The sequence below is a fragment of the Sorex fumeus genome, unplaced genomic scaffold, assembly GCF_029834395.1.
Source record: "Sorex fumeus unplaced genomic scaffold, SorFum_2.1 ptg000009l, whole genome shotgun sequence".
Taxonomy (NCBI): Eukaryota; Metazoa; Chordata; class Mammalia; order Eulipotyphla; family Soricidae; genus Sorex; species Sorex fumeus.
Genome location: NW_026606066.1, coordinates 9,451,082 through 9,464,416, shown reverse-complemented (window position 1 = coordinate 9,464,416; position 13,335 = coordinate 9,451,082). Strand labels below are relative to the sequence as shown.

General features: G+C 40.3%; 1 protein-coding gene across 2 annotated transcripts in view; it reads left to right on the top strand.

Annotated features, from left to right (window-relative positions):
- CYTIP (cytohesin 1 interacting protein) overlaps window positions 1–13,335 on the top strand; it is a 94,883-nt gene that overhangs the window by 61,029 nt on the left and 20,519 nt on the right. Inside the window, exon 3 of one of the 2 annotated variants that reach the window (XM_056110374.1) lies at window positions 1,972–2,128. In XM_056110374.1, coding sequence (XP_055966349.1) covers window positions 2,060–2,128 — 69 coding nt within the window. In that variant the 5' untranslated portion in view covers window positions 1,972–2,059. Of the gene's footprint in view, window positions 1–1,937; window positions 2,129–13,335 lie in introns of those variants that run through there. The other variant, XM_056110373.1, reaches the window with a different exon arrangement.

Here is a 13,335-nt window from a genome sequence, read left to right as displayed (position 1 = left end):
GTCTTTCCTTGTCACAGGGTCTCTACCATTGACTTCATCTTATACATTGTGGCAAGTTGTTTAATTCATCTGGTCTTTGAAGACACCTGTGCTTATAATTCCTGCTTAGATAACTCTCTGCCTTTTTAATGAATAATTTTGTCCACATAATAATCCAATTTTGTTATTATACATATACATACTGGTGTTTTGAAAGTTTCTGAATTGACTCTATCTACTGAAGTACTGCTAACTCAGATTTACCTGTTTAAATTTGCTTAGAAGTTCTGTTTTAGCCGAATTCATCATTTTAGTTCAAACACTTAACACTTTTGAAAAATATACTATTAATTTTCAAAATTATCTTAAAATGACAATTGACTTTGTGGGGTTTGTTTTTGTTTTTGTTTCTGGGGACCACATTCAGTGGTGTTTGGGGGCTACTCTTAGCTCTGTGTTTGAGGGGATCAAATCTGGATAAGTTGTATGCAAGACAAGCACCTTTACCCCATACCATCTCTCTGGCCCTGAAAAGTTGACTTGTTGTACTATATAAAAGTTAGCTTTAAAAATATATATTTTGGGGGCTGGAGTGATAGTGCAGTGGGTCGCGCATTTGCCTTGCACGCGGCCAACCCAGTGGTAGGGGGCGTTTACCTTGCATGCAGTCAACCCAGGTTTGATTCCCAGCATCCCATATGGTCCCCGGATCAGCACGCCAAGAGTAATTCCTGAGTGCAAAGCCAGGAGTAACCCCTGAGCATCGCTGAGTGTGACCCAAAAAGAATATATATACATATATATATATAGTTTCTGGGGCTGGAGTGACTGTATAGCCCACATACCTTCAACCCTGAATTCAATTCCCAGATGCCATATGGCCCTCCAAACCCCTCCAAGAGTGATCCCTGAGTGCAGTGCCAGGAATAAGCCCTGAGCACAGCCAGGTGTGTCCCCAAAACAAAACCAAAAGGAAAGAAAAGAAAAGCAATTACTCCTCTATACCTTCTCTGCTTCTCCCCTGACACCCATTTTCTTAAAAGTACCCATCGCCAAGCCAGGTCCCAGGAAGTTATCTGTAATCTTGAGTATTTTATGACTGCATCCTGGGTCCACATGCACACACAGAGGCCAGCTGGGAGCCTCCTTATACTTCCTTGTTTCTGGCAATTTTTTCCTCCTTCTTCATTTCTCCTCTGGAGCCACTTTGTGGATGATGCAGCAAAGTCCTCTCTAAGATATGGGCACCTTTGTCTCCTAAATTTGCTAGTTTTGTCTTCCTTTTATTCCTTGTAAAAATGATGATAGGTAATTTTTGTCAGGACAAGGAGTAGAAGGGCAAGGAGAAGAATGCTGAATGGTAACAGTTCAAATGGCAGGTATAATGTCTTTTTTTATGAACGTCAATGAGCAAAATTGTACTTTGGGGAAGTACGCTGCAAGGTCCCTGTGAGAGAACATTATGAGCGGACTTATAATTTTGCTTATATTCACAAGAACTGAATGTTCACAAGTCCTTACATTTACATTGCGCAACTGCAACCTCTGTATTAAGAGAATTGATGGGAAATAAATGGCAGACATGAGGAAGTTTATATTTTTTCCTTAAAGGGAAAAAAATAAAAACAAAAACAAAGGGCAGATGGTGTTTTGAATACCGCTTGCCACAGAACATCAAAGCATGAGATTTCTGGTCATTTGAAGGAGACAAAAAAGAAAAATCTCTCTCTCTCTCTCTCTCTCTCTCTCTCTCAGTGGTAAAACTAGCTTTAGATTCTCCCAAGGGCTAAACGGAAAAAAAGAAACCATTGAGAAATGGGAGTGAGCTGCAAGATAGGGTTTGTGTAACAAGCACCTCAAACCACAGAAGTCACATGGGTTCTTTCTGCTCTGCTACTGTGAGAGGGCTATACTTTTAGCTTCCCCCATCCTGCAAGGCCACTCAAGCATGTGCTAGCTGGAGTAATCTTTATTCATAATGTCTTTACAAAGGCTCATACAACAGAGCAGCAATGGCAATTTGGTGGACTTCTGCGCTGGTCCTGAATATAGCTCTCACTCCACACTCACAGACAACCAGATGGATGATAATAGAAGGATTCAAATGCTGGCAGACACCGTGGCCACTTTACCTCGGGGACGAAAGCAGGTAAGATTCCTATTTTGTTTAAAAATTTTATTTCTTGGGGGGGGGGGGGCGACTGATAAATTTGTATCTGACTGTATCCTAAAAATATTATTGGGGGGGCTTTGAAATTAGTGACTACAAGTAAGGATGAGAAAGGATAAGGAGTTCCAAGATCTATACATTAGTCAGTTTTAAAACTACCATTCATTTTTGTGAAGGCCATACTTTAAAAACAAGTCTTTCTCATATGAAGTTTTATTAAGATAACCACAAGTTATGAAGCACATCAAACTAGAAGATGTTTCTTATAGACACAATAGTTGTGACTTATTAATATGTTTCCCTTTTATTTCTACCACTGATTTTTTTCTTGTTTAGTTTTCTACCTGGTCCATGAGAATAAAGTTTGCTCCCAATTAAATGCGCTTACTTATTTTTTAAAAACTTATATAGCACAATTTATTATTATTTCACTTATTCTTTGATCATACTTTTTGTACTTTTTTGAGGACAAGTTTTAGTAAACGAGCAGTCTGTGTTTCTGGACAGGGGCATGTATCTCATGCAACTGGGAATTAAAACTGTTTTGGTTAGGCAAGTACCTAATTGAGCAATATGTTGGCCACTTATTAGCTGTGGGATCTTGAACAAGACATTTGCCTCTCTGGACTTCTTAGTTTTTTTTTTATAAAATGAAAATAAGAAAAGAACTGGCATATGGAAGTTTTCTGTGACTTAAGGGTGAAGGCATGCAGTTATTTACAATATGTTGACATGGAATACATGCTCAATCATTTTGTTGTTATTTTATTGCAATGTGTTAAGGACATTTGCCTTGCATGCGGCTGAGACGGCAGACCTGAGTTCAATTCCTCCACCCCTCTCGGAGAGTCGGGCAAGCTACCGAAAGTATTTTGCCTGCACAGCAAAGCCTGGCAAGCTACCTGTGACATATTCGATATGCCAAACACAGTAACAACAAGTCTCATGATGGAGACGTTACTGGGCCCGCTTGAGCAAATCGATTAACAACGGGAGGACAGTACTACAGTGCTACCCTAGAGGTGAAGACTCATTTGGAAAAATCCATATCCAACAGAATTTATTTGGAAGTTTGATTTTTTATTCTACAGTTTTCCAGTTTCTTAAAGAAATCACATGGGGGGCCAAAAAGATAGTAAAGGGCTTAAGGTGCTTGCCTGGCACAGGGTCAATCCCACTTCAATCCCCGGCACTACAATCCCTAAGCACTAAGCCAGTTCTAAACCTTGAGACCCTCCAGGTATCGTCCAGCAGCTCCCACCCTACAAACATTTACAAAGAAACAATGATCTTAACACCTCTTCAGGCTTTAGTGGTCTACCTTGCTATAGCACTCCAAGAACATATCAGCATTCGGATGAAGGACTTCTGCAGAAACCATTCAGATTTGCTTTTAGTAGGTCTTTTGGCCTTAAATCTTACATCGATTACACATCACACATCACATATTTATCATAGACTTTCTAACTTCAGAATTAGAATTATAACATAGAGGAAGCGACATGATTATTTTTTGATGATGTATGCTGCTGATTCTTTGTTACTTTCCCCAGTAAACCTAAGGGCAAAATTTGCCATTGTTTGGGTTGTTGATATATATTTTTTAATTCCAAATCGATTTTATGACATTGAGTTTAATATAATCATGGAAATTTTAATCAATGTACCATCACTGTTAAATGAAACAAATATGAGTAATTCTAAATTATCTATTTCATTTTCAGATATAGAGAAATTTAGGTAGTACAAGGGTAAAAATAAAGAACACATTCATACCTTTTTAAGTAGGCATAACAAATGAATAATTTTATACTTCATATATGAATTATTTTATACTGCATATAAATTAAAATGACATAAATTCTCTAACCCAAGTTTATGCCATTAAAGGATATGTATTTCAGAGCAAAACTAATTGTGGCTCACGCATGGATTTGGGAGTTTCCAGGGCTGGTTTGGGAGGCAAGCACACTGTTGTGTTATCTCAGTGTGTGCCTGTGAGGGGAAGAGGGCTGTCTGGGAGGGCTGCTTCCCACATACTTGGACTCTTCCTTCCAGAGAGCAGTCATATGAGCTTCAAGGGCAGTCACTGTATCTGAGCAGTGGAGAGCTTTAGGAACTTTATCTAGAAATGCCACATGTGGTTGAGGAAGGGGAGACTAATGATCAGGAAATGGTTTTTGTAGCAGTTGGAGAAAGAAGGAATGAGGGAATGGAGATGTGCCTTAAAGAACTAAATATGAGCTGAAAAATCCTGAAAACTGTCCCAGAGCAATGGGACAGCAGATAAGAGCACCCACCTTCTAAGCATATGGTCATGAGTTCAATCCCCCAGTGTGCCATGTATTCCAAGCACGATCCTGCCAGTTTTGCTGCCTAATACTCTCTGCAGTCTCTGGCATTGCAAGTGGATTCTAGCCACAATACAGTAGTAGGTATGAGCATCAAAGGAAGAAATGAGACCCTCCCACCCCCCATGAGTACTATAATAAAAAAGATGTTCGAGTATCACAGTAGGGAAATGCAACTACTGGCAAGCAGGGGGGGCAAGTACCAAAACTATAGGAAAGCACACTCTGGGAGTTTCATGGCCAAGTGTGCAAACAGGCACTGCAACTTAACATGTGATCCCCAGGGAAATATCACAGCTAAAATATGTGTGAGTGTCACAGCCAGCCCTACGTACAATGCCAGATCATGACAATGACAACATCAGTAACAATACGCTGAAGGGAAGGAGGAATGAGAAAGGGGAAAAGACTTGACTCTAAAAGGTAGTAAGCATGGAGTCACATTGAGGTTTAAGCCTGAATGAACAGCATGAACTTTAAGGGTCCGTCAGAAGAGAGAGGAGTATCAGAGAAAACTAGATGGAGTTTTTGGCATATGGAATGACCACAAACTCTGTACTATGTGTATGTTACTAATATATATGTATATATATGTATATATATAACAAAAAATGAAATAAGGAGAAAATATATGCACATAACATGCCACACCAATTCATTCATTTATCAGGCCATTTATTTTATCCTGTCTCATCCTCTCCTACTCTAACACCATTTTATTCCTTTTGTGAAAGTTTCTTTTAAGGAAAAGAATGAAAAATATTTTGTAGATAATATTTTTGATCCAGACAGTTATTACCAGTGAGGCTTGTTGCCAATTTATTCCAAAATTTCAGAATTTTCCAAGTTCATGTTTGTTTCCTTGAACTGGTTTTTGGAGAACAATCACCCACTTGGCACTGACTGAATTGTGGGCAAACAGATCCCAGCAAGGCTGTCACATGAGCAGGTGTTTCCGTGCTCACTGTTATTTTCAACACTTTCAGGGCTGACGTCAACCATTCAGACTTCTCATTATTGTTGGCTTTGGTTTCTGCCAAGATGAACTCTTTGGCCTGTAGTTTCAGATGAATCTTAGTCATTTGGGTATTCGCACTCAGATTACTTAAAAATAGATGTCTATATGTGCATACAATCTTAATACCTGTATTTGGAGGATGTGACAGACACATCAGCCTGGCTTCTAACTTCTGAACATTGTTTTAGAGAAAAAAATGCCCAGGGAAACTACTGTTGGAAGGAGACAGGTGGGAACAAGAATTGTTTTATAAATATGATGATGCCAAGAAAGGAGGTATTGTGCCTTCCCTTTTTCTCCCCAGAGGGCAGCCAGCTGCTTCTGGAAAGTAGTTTTTACTGAATGCTTCAGTGAGAATCAGGATGGGGGTGCAGTGGGGGTGGGGTGGAGTAGCAGGCAGACAGGTGCAAAGCTTGAATGTATGTTTGTGGTAATCCAAACTATATTTGCCTAATTTTCTTTGAGCTATTGCGTTATTGCTAAGTGGGTAACTCTAGGAAAGGTGATTTTACCTAAACAAGTTGGGATATAGGCTAATAATCTAACCTGGAATTCAGATTTGGTGGGTCCTGTCTTAGGAGCTTTCAGATGATTTTTGGCAGCACTGTCTGTGACCAAATTCTCAAGTGTTCTTCACTGCCACAAAGTATTTTGATCATTTAAGGAATGTTTTCAGATACAAGACAATGTTAATATCACCATTTGATCAAAACTCTAATGCATACGGTGACATTCTTGAAGTCAATATCTAATAATGGAGTTGAAAACAAGGTTTATAGGGCTGGAGAGATAGTACAGGGGTTTAGGTACTTGCACAGAATCAGAGCCAGGACTAAAGCCTGAGCACCTCTAGATATGGCCCTAAAACAAACAAACAAAAAAAAACGGAGGAAAAAAAACTGAAAGGAAAATGAGGATCTTAGGGATATACTGAGAATTCCTATTCCTAGGACACTATCTTCTAATTGGGTATCCCCTGGACACATCCAAGTTAGGAAATAAACTGAGTTCAGCCAGTTTAGTTTGCTATATCTTAGAGTGTGGGTAGAGTGATAGCACAGCAGGTAGGGCATTTGCCTTGCATGTGGCCGACCCAGGTTCGATTCCTCTGTCCCTATCGAAGAGCCTGGCAAGCTACGGAGAGTATCCTGCCTGCACAGCAGAGCCTGTCAAGCTCCCTGTGGTGCATTCGATATGCCAAAAACAGGATGAAGTCTCACAATGGAGGTGTTACTGGTTCCTGCTTGAGCAAATCGATGAACAACGGGAGAACAGTGTTACAGTGCTGCAGTGCTACCCTCTCCATTATCTCATTATCTTAGAGTACTTTATGGCTAGCCCTCTTAGGGCTCCAGATATGAAAGCTATATGTGGAACAATTAGACAGAGGATGACAAGGGACTGGAAGAAGAAGGGAGCTCATGTTTGGGATTTCTGAAAAACAACAAGTGACCAAACCAGAAAACCTCACCTCTAAATAAGTATCCTCCCTACCTCCACCCTACCACTTTCAGGAAATGAGTACAAAGAGAGGGGACCAGGAAGTCACAGTGTGTTCCTTAGCAGCAGAGGTGGCGATAATAGTGAACTCTGCATTTCTTCAAGCAGACTGATCTGCACATTGTACATAATTTTTGCAAACTGATCGCTGGAAGCATTGATCTTGGTTTGCCATCAAACAGGGACATTATAAACCAGTGCATGGCAGCAAAAATTACACTCAGAGGATTAGTGCCTGATCTTTTCTGTCATCTGATTATAAAGAGAAATAAAAGGACCACAGGCTCAACCACAGCCACCTTGATGTTAGTGGCTGGCTAGGGGTTAAAGAGCGTCATCCACTCAGAACTCATAATTAAATGTGTAGATCGCAGGCCTGCCAAATAGCTAAACCAAGATTTCTCATATTAGATAATGTGTAATAAAAGACAGCTGTTGCCAGCATATGCTGTTCTAAGCACACCAATTCCTCATTCATGAGTTTTGGTGCCTTTGCTACAATATTAATAAAAGACACTGACTGGGAAAGGAGGGTGGGGAGCAAGACTCCACTGGTGAGACCCTAACATGGGCTGCATGTTCTAGGAAAAGAGCTGCAAGAAAAAAATTATATTTCCCTCCAAAGTGCAAGACCATTGATAATACCTTAGAAATACTTCTTTGCCTTATGCAGATCATTTAGTGCGTGAGCAAGATAGAACCCTGAGAATATTACATGTTGCTGGAGTTTGACAGCCCAGATCAAAAGCAAGCAGGCTTTGTGTCAAGATGTGGCACGTGTCAGAGATTTTGATGGCTCCTAATTTATTTAAATTGTTTTCTATCTAAACGTTAGGTACCTAAGACAGGTTCATTGCTAATCCAAAATGAAAACTAATTTATAATTTGAAATGTAGCTTTTTTGTGTGGGTGTCACTGATAACCAAAATCAGTCCAGAGAAACTGAATTGTCTGTACGGGGCTCACTTTGTGTTAGGCAAATATTTTCATTTTTGACTAGTCAGTTAGCTACAATGAAAGGTTATTAGAAAGAAATCTTCATATTTTTTCCATAACGATTGAACAGACAACGTTCTCACCACTAATTTTACCATTTCCCCATCACACTGCTGAAATCGAGTTCCCATGTGATCCAGTGATTCCACTACTTGACATCTATCCCAATGCTATGAAAATATTAATTTTAAAAAATACATATCTTTCACACTACTCTGGATCTTAGCCAAAAGGGCTGGAGCGATAGCACAGTGGGTAAGGCGTTTGCCTTGCATGCAGCAGGCATGATCAGCCAGGGTTTGATTCCTCCACCCCTCTCGGAGAGCCCAGCAAGCTACCGAGAGTATCTCGCCCACACAGCAAAGCCTGGGCAAGCTACCCATGACGTATTCAATATGCCAAAAACAGTAATAACAAGTCTCACAATTTGTTGCTGGTGCCTGCTCAAGCAAATCGATGAACAACGGGAGCACAGTGCTACAGTGCTACACATCTATATTCATTGCAGTGCTTGTGTAATTATCAGGGTATCAAAACAAGCCAAATATCCAACAATAGATGAATGGATAAAGAAGTAGCAGTATACTTCTGAAACGGAATACTGTGGATTTCCACAACGGAATACTATGCAGCTATAAGAAAAGTTAAAATTATACAGCTTGCTGCAACTTGGATCTAAATTAAGGATATCATTTTCAAGTGAAATATGTCAGAGGGAGGGTAAATATTGGATATTTTCACTCATATGTGTTTTATAGAGTACCAAGTCAAGGGCATGGAAAGTGTCAAGTGATGACAAGCCCATGGCCCTGGATCATAGAACTGAGATGTAGTAGGGAAATTATGGAGAAATAATGAGGTGGACTGGAGGTAACGAAAGGATTTTGGGTAATATTGAAGTTATGCACCAAACTGTATGTACCAAACCCATATGAATAAACACTAATAAAGCATGTGACACAAACTGCAATAATTTTTTTTGTATATATCTTTTCGTTTTTTATTGAATCACTGTGGGATACACTTACAATGCTTTCATGTTTGAGTTTCAGTCATACTATGATTGAACACCCATCCTTCCACCAGTGCACATTTTCCACCACCAGTGTTTCCAGTATTCCTCTCCACCATCCCACCCGTCCCCTGCCTCTACAATTTTCCCCATACTCTCTCTCTACTTTGGGGCACTATGGTTTGCAACATTGTTTATTTTTCATAAAAAATATATTTATTTATTTATTTATTTATTTATATTTTGATGTTTCACTGTGAGGTACAATTACAGACTTACAAACTTTCGTGCTTATGTTCCAGTCATAGAATGATTGGGTACCCATCCCTCTACCAGTGCCCATTCTCCAGCACCAATGTTCCCAGTATCCCTCCCACCACCACCCCCATTCCCCCTCCCCCCGCCCCCTGCCTCTGTGGCAGGCACAATCCCTTTTGCTCTCCTTCTTCGAGTGTTGTGGTTTGTAATACAGGTATTAAGTGGCCATCATGTTCGGTCTATAGTCTACTTTCAGCACACATCTCCCATCCCAAGCGGGCTCTCTAAGCATCCTTTACTTGGTGGTCCCTTCTCTATCTGAGCTGCCTTTTCCCCCAACAGGTGAGGCCAGCTTTCAAGCTGTGGAGGAATTTTCCTGGTCCTTAACTCTACTATAGTTGGGTGTTAGTCTCCGATTCTGTTACTTTATATTCCACAAATGAGTGCAGTCTTTCTATGTCTGTCCCTCTCTATATGACTCATTTCACTTAACGTACTTTCGATGTTGATCCACCTATATGCAAATTTCATGACTTCATCTTTTCTAACAGCTGCATAGTATTCCATTGTGTAGATCTACTAAAGTTTCTTTAACCAGCAAACTATAATACTTAAACTGCAAATTTTTTGTTAAGAAGGCAGAATGGGAGATAGAGGATGTTAGGGAGCACTGGGACATTGGTAGAGAGATGGTCATACTGATATTTGAATTGGAGTTGGGATATTGTACACTGAAACTATTATTAATAGATTTGTGAGTTGTGGTACTAAACAAAAATTTAGCGAAAAACAGAAAAAACAGAAAAGTTAACAGGGTATAAGGAAATTTCTGTAGATAGAATTATTTTACTTTGATCTTATTTAATTTTTATTAAAGCACTGTAGCACTGTCCTCCCATTGTTCACTGATTTTCTCAAGCAGGCACCAGTAATGTCTCCATTGTGTGACTTGTTGTTACTGTGTTTGGCATATTGAATACATCACGGGTAGCTGCCAGGCTTTGCCATGCAGGCAAATACTCTAGGTAGCTTGCTGGGTTCTCCAAGAGGGGTGGAGGAATCAAACCTAGGTTGTTTACAAAATTTTTCATATTTGAGTTTTAGACATACACTATTGCGGCACTGAGCCCATCAGTGTCAACTTCCCTCAATCAATTGTTCCCAGGTTCCCTCCAATATCCACAACCCCCCCCCCCCCCCACACACACACACATGCCTTCTGCCTGCTCTCTTTGACCAGCACATTTCTGTGGATATTTGGATCTATTATTCCTTAACACCACTGTACCTGAATCCCCAGACATGGACACTATTGCTTCTCATCTGTCTCTTTTCAGCCCCTTCCATTCAACCTTGGCCCCAGAATATAGGGAGAAGGAAACTTTTTCTTTCTTTCTTTCTTTCTTTCTTTCTTTCTTTCTTTCTTTCTTTCTTTCTTTCTTTCTTTCTTTCTTTCTTGGCTTTTTTGGTCACACCTGGTGATGCACAGGGGTTGCTCCTGGCTCTGCACTCAGGAATTACTCCTGGTGGTAGCTCAGGGGACCATATGGGATGCTAGGAATTGAACCAGGGTCGGCCACGTGCAAGGCAAATGCCCTATTTGCTGTGCTATCACTCCAGCCCCCAGAAATTTTTTCTTGATGGCAGCTTTGGACTTATATTGTGCTAAACAATTTTGGACTTGAATCTTTATAAAATTATTTCTTATTTAGAAGGCAGATTGAAGATAGATCAGATGAAATTCTGAAGTTCACACAAATTCCATGATTCTTTGCCTAGCAAAAGAGCATTTAAAGTTATAGTAGAAAGTCTCAAATTTTTATAAATTTATTTTCTCACTATTTATTCTGCCATTATATAGTTAAGCATTACTAAATGTGTTCTGTTAGTCTTTTTTTCAGGATGAAAGTTTTAGTTGATATTTTTATTTCACTATTGTTTATTTTATTTTTAATCTTGACACATATTTTGAGTGTTAGATTTGATTTCATATTTTTAATCAAGGACCCGTGCGTATGTCCCATGACTTATTTCATGGATAAAGTTGAAGAACAACTTAACACACTCTTACTGAACTTGAATATTATATGTTGGATCCCTTTTATCTGATATTTGGGCTATACCTGGTGGTACTTAGGACTTTTTTTCTGGCCCTGTGCTCAAGAATTACTCGTGAGGGTATTTGGGGGACAGTATGCGGTGCTAGGTAATGAAAAATGGTTGGTTGCAAGTATCTAACCCTTGTGCTATATTCTTCGGGCCCTCCCTTGAATCTTGAATCTTAACTTGTTAGAATTGTTGTTTAGTAACCTAATCTTAATTGCCAATTTAGCTATTTTCAATTTCCATTCTCCTCCAGTCCCTGTCCTATCCATTTGGCAGGAGAAAGAAAATAAAAAGCCCAGAAGCTTAAATTATACAAATAATTATGTACAGAAATGAGGTGTTTGATCCATTCCTTTTTATGAATATACATATATGATGCCAAAGAAATATTTCAGGGGTTAAGACATTTACCTTCCATGTGACCAACTGTTTGATTTTTGAGTACCTCCAGGAGTGACCTCTGAACACAGAATCACAAGTAAACACTGACCACTGTTGAGTGTGCCCCCCAACAAGAGAACAAGATAATAGCTACACAAAGTCAATATACAAATATGTTTTCAGATAACATATGAACTCATAAATGTTGATAAGTAAGGGTAGCACTGTAGCACTGTCTGTAGCACTGTCTTCCCGTTGTTCATTGATTTGCTCGAGTGGGCACCAGTAACGTCTCTATTGTGGGACTCGTTACTATTTTTGGTATATAGAATACACCACGGGGAACTTGCCAGGCTTTGCCATGCGGGCGGGATACTCTCAGTAGCTTGCCAGGTTCTCCGAGAGGGGTAGAGGAATCAAACCCGGGTCGGCTGCGAGCAAGTCAAACACCCTAGTCGCTGTGCTAAGGGTAATATTTTAAAATATGAACACAGTTTTGATTAACACAGGGGGGCTGGAGCAATAGCACAGCAGGTAGGGTGTTTGCCTTGCATGCAACCAACCCGGGTTCAATTCCCAGCATCCCATATGGTCCCCTGAGCACCGCCAGGGGTAATTCCTGAGTGCAGAGCCAGAAGTGATCCCTGTGCATCACCAGGTGTGACCCCAAAAAGCAAAAAAAAGATTATAAATAGCATAGCTAAATAGGATCTACTTAAGAAAGTTAAAATGTGAAATAGGGAGGAAGGATATCACTGTCACTGTCACTGTCCTCCCGTTGTTCATCGATTTGCTCGAGTGGGCCCAGTAATGTCTCCATCGTGAGACTTTGTTGTTACTGTGTTTGGCATATCGTATACGTCATGGGTAGCTTGCCAGGCTTTGCCATGCGGGCGAGATACTCTTGGTAGTTTGCCGGGCTCTCCGAGAGGGGCAGAGGAATCAAACTTGGGTCGGCCATGTTGGCTGCATGCAAGGCAAACACCCTAACCACTGTGGTATTGCTCCAGCCCAGGGAGGAAGGATAAGCAGATGCAAATGATGGAAACTGATTATGAAAATATGGAAACTGGATGGTAGGTAGGTCAAAGGACCAGTGTGCAGGCCTCACATGCACTAGGTCTCAAGTTTGATCCCTGGCAACATTTGCACCAAGTCTCCCCTGCATTGGCTATGGCCCTGGTGATCCTGACACTACTATGCCTGAAGCATCACTTCACTGGGCAGGAAAACTGAATTACCAAGCACTCATAGCCAGGAGTGTCACTGAAAGTGGCACCTGGGTCATCTGCTCCCTTGCTGCCCTTCCCAAGAAAATATGACCAAAGTGAAAGGGTTAGAACACTCAGTGTCCTCTCTACCACAAGAAGCAGCCCAGCACTAAATCGAACACTCCTTTCTTCTTCTGGAACATACAAAAGCCAAACTAGGTTGAAACAAACATCTGAATGAGAATTTTATTTGTACAATAATTTCTTATCCATACTCTTCTCCTCCTTTTTATTCCCTCTGTATTTATATTCATTTGCACTGAACATGCCTGCATCTCCTGACATTTTCCATG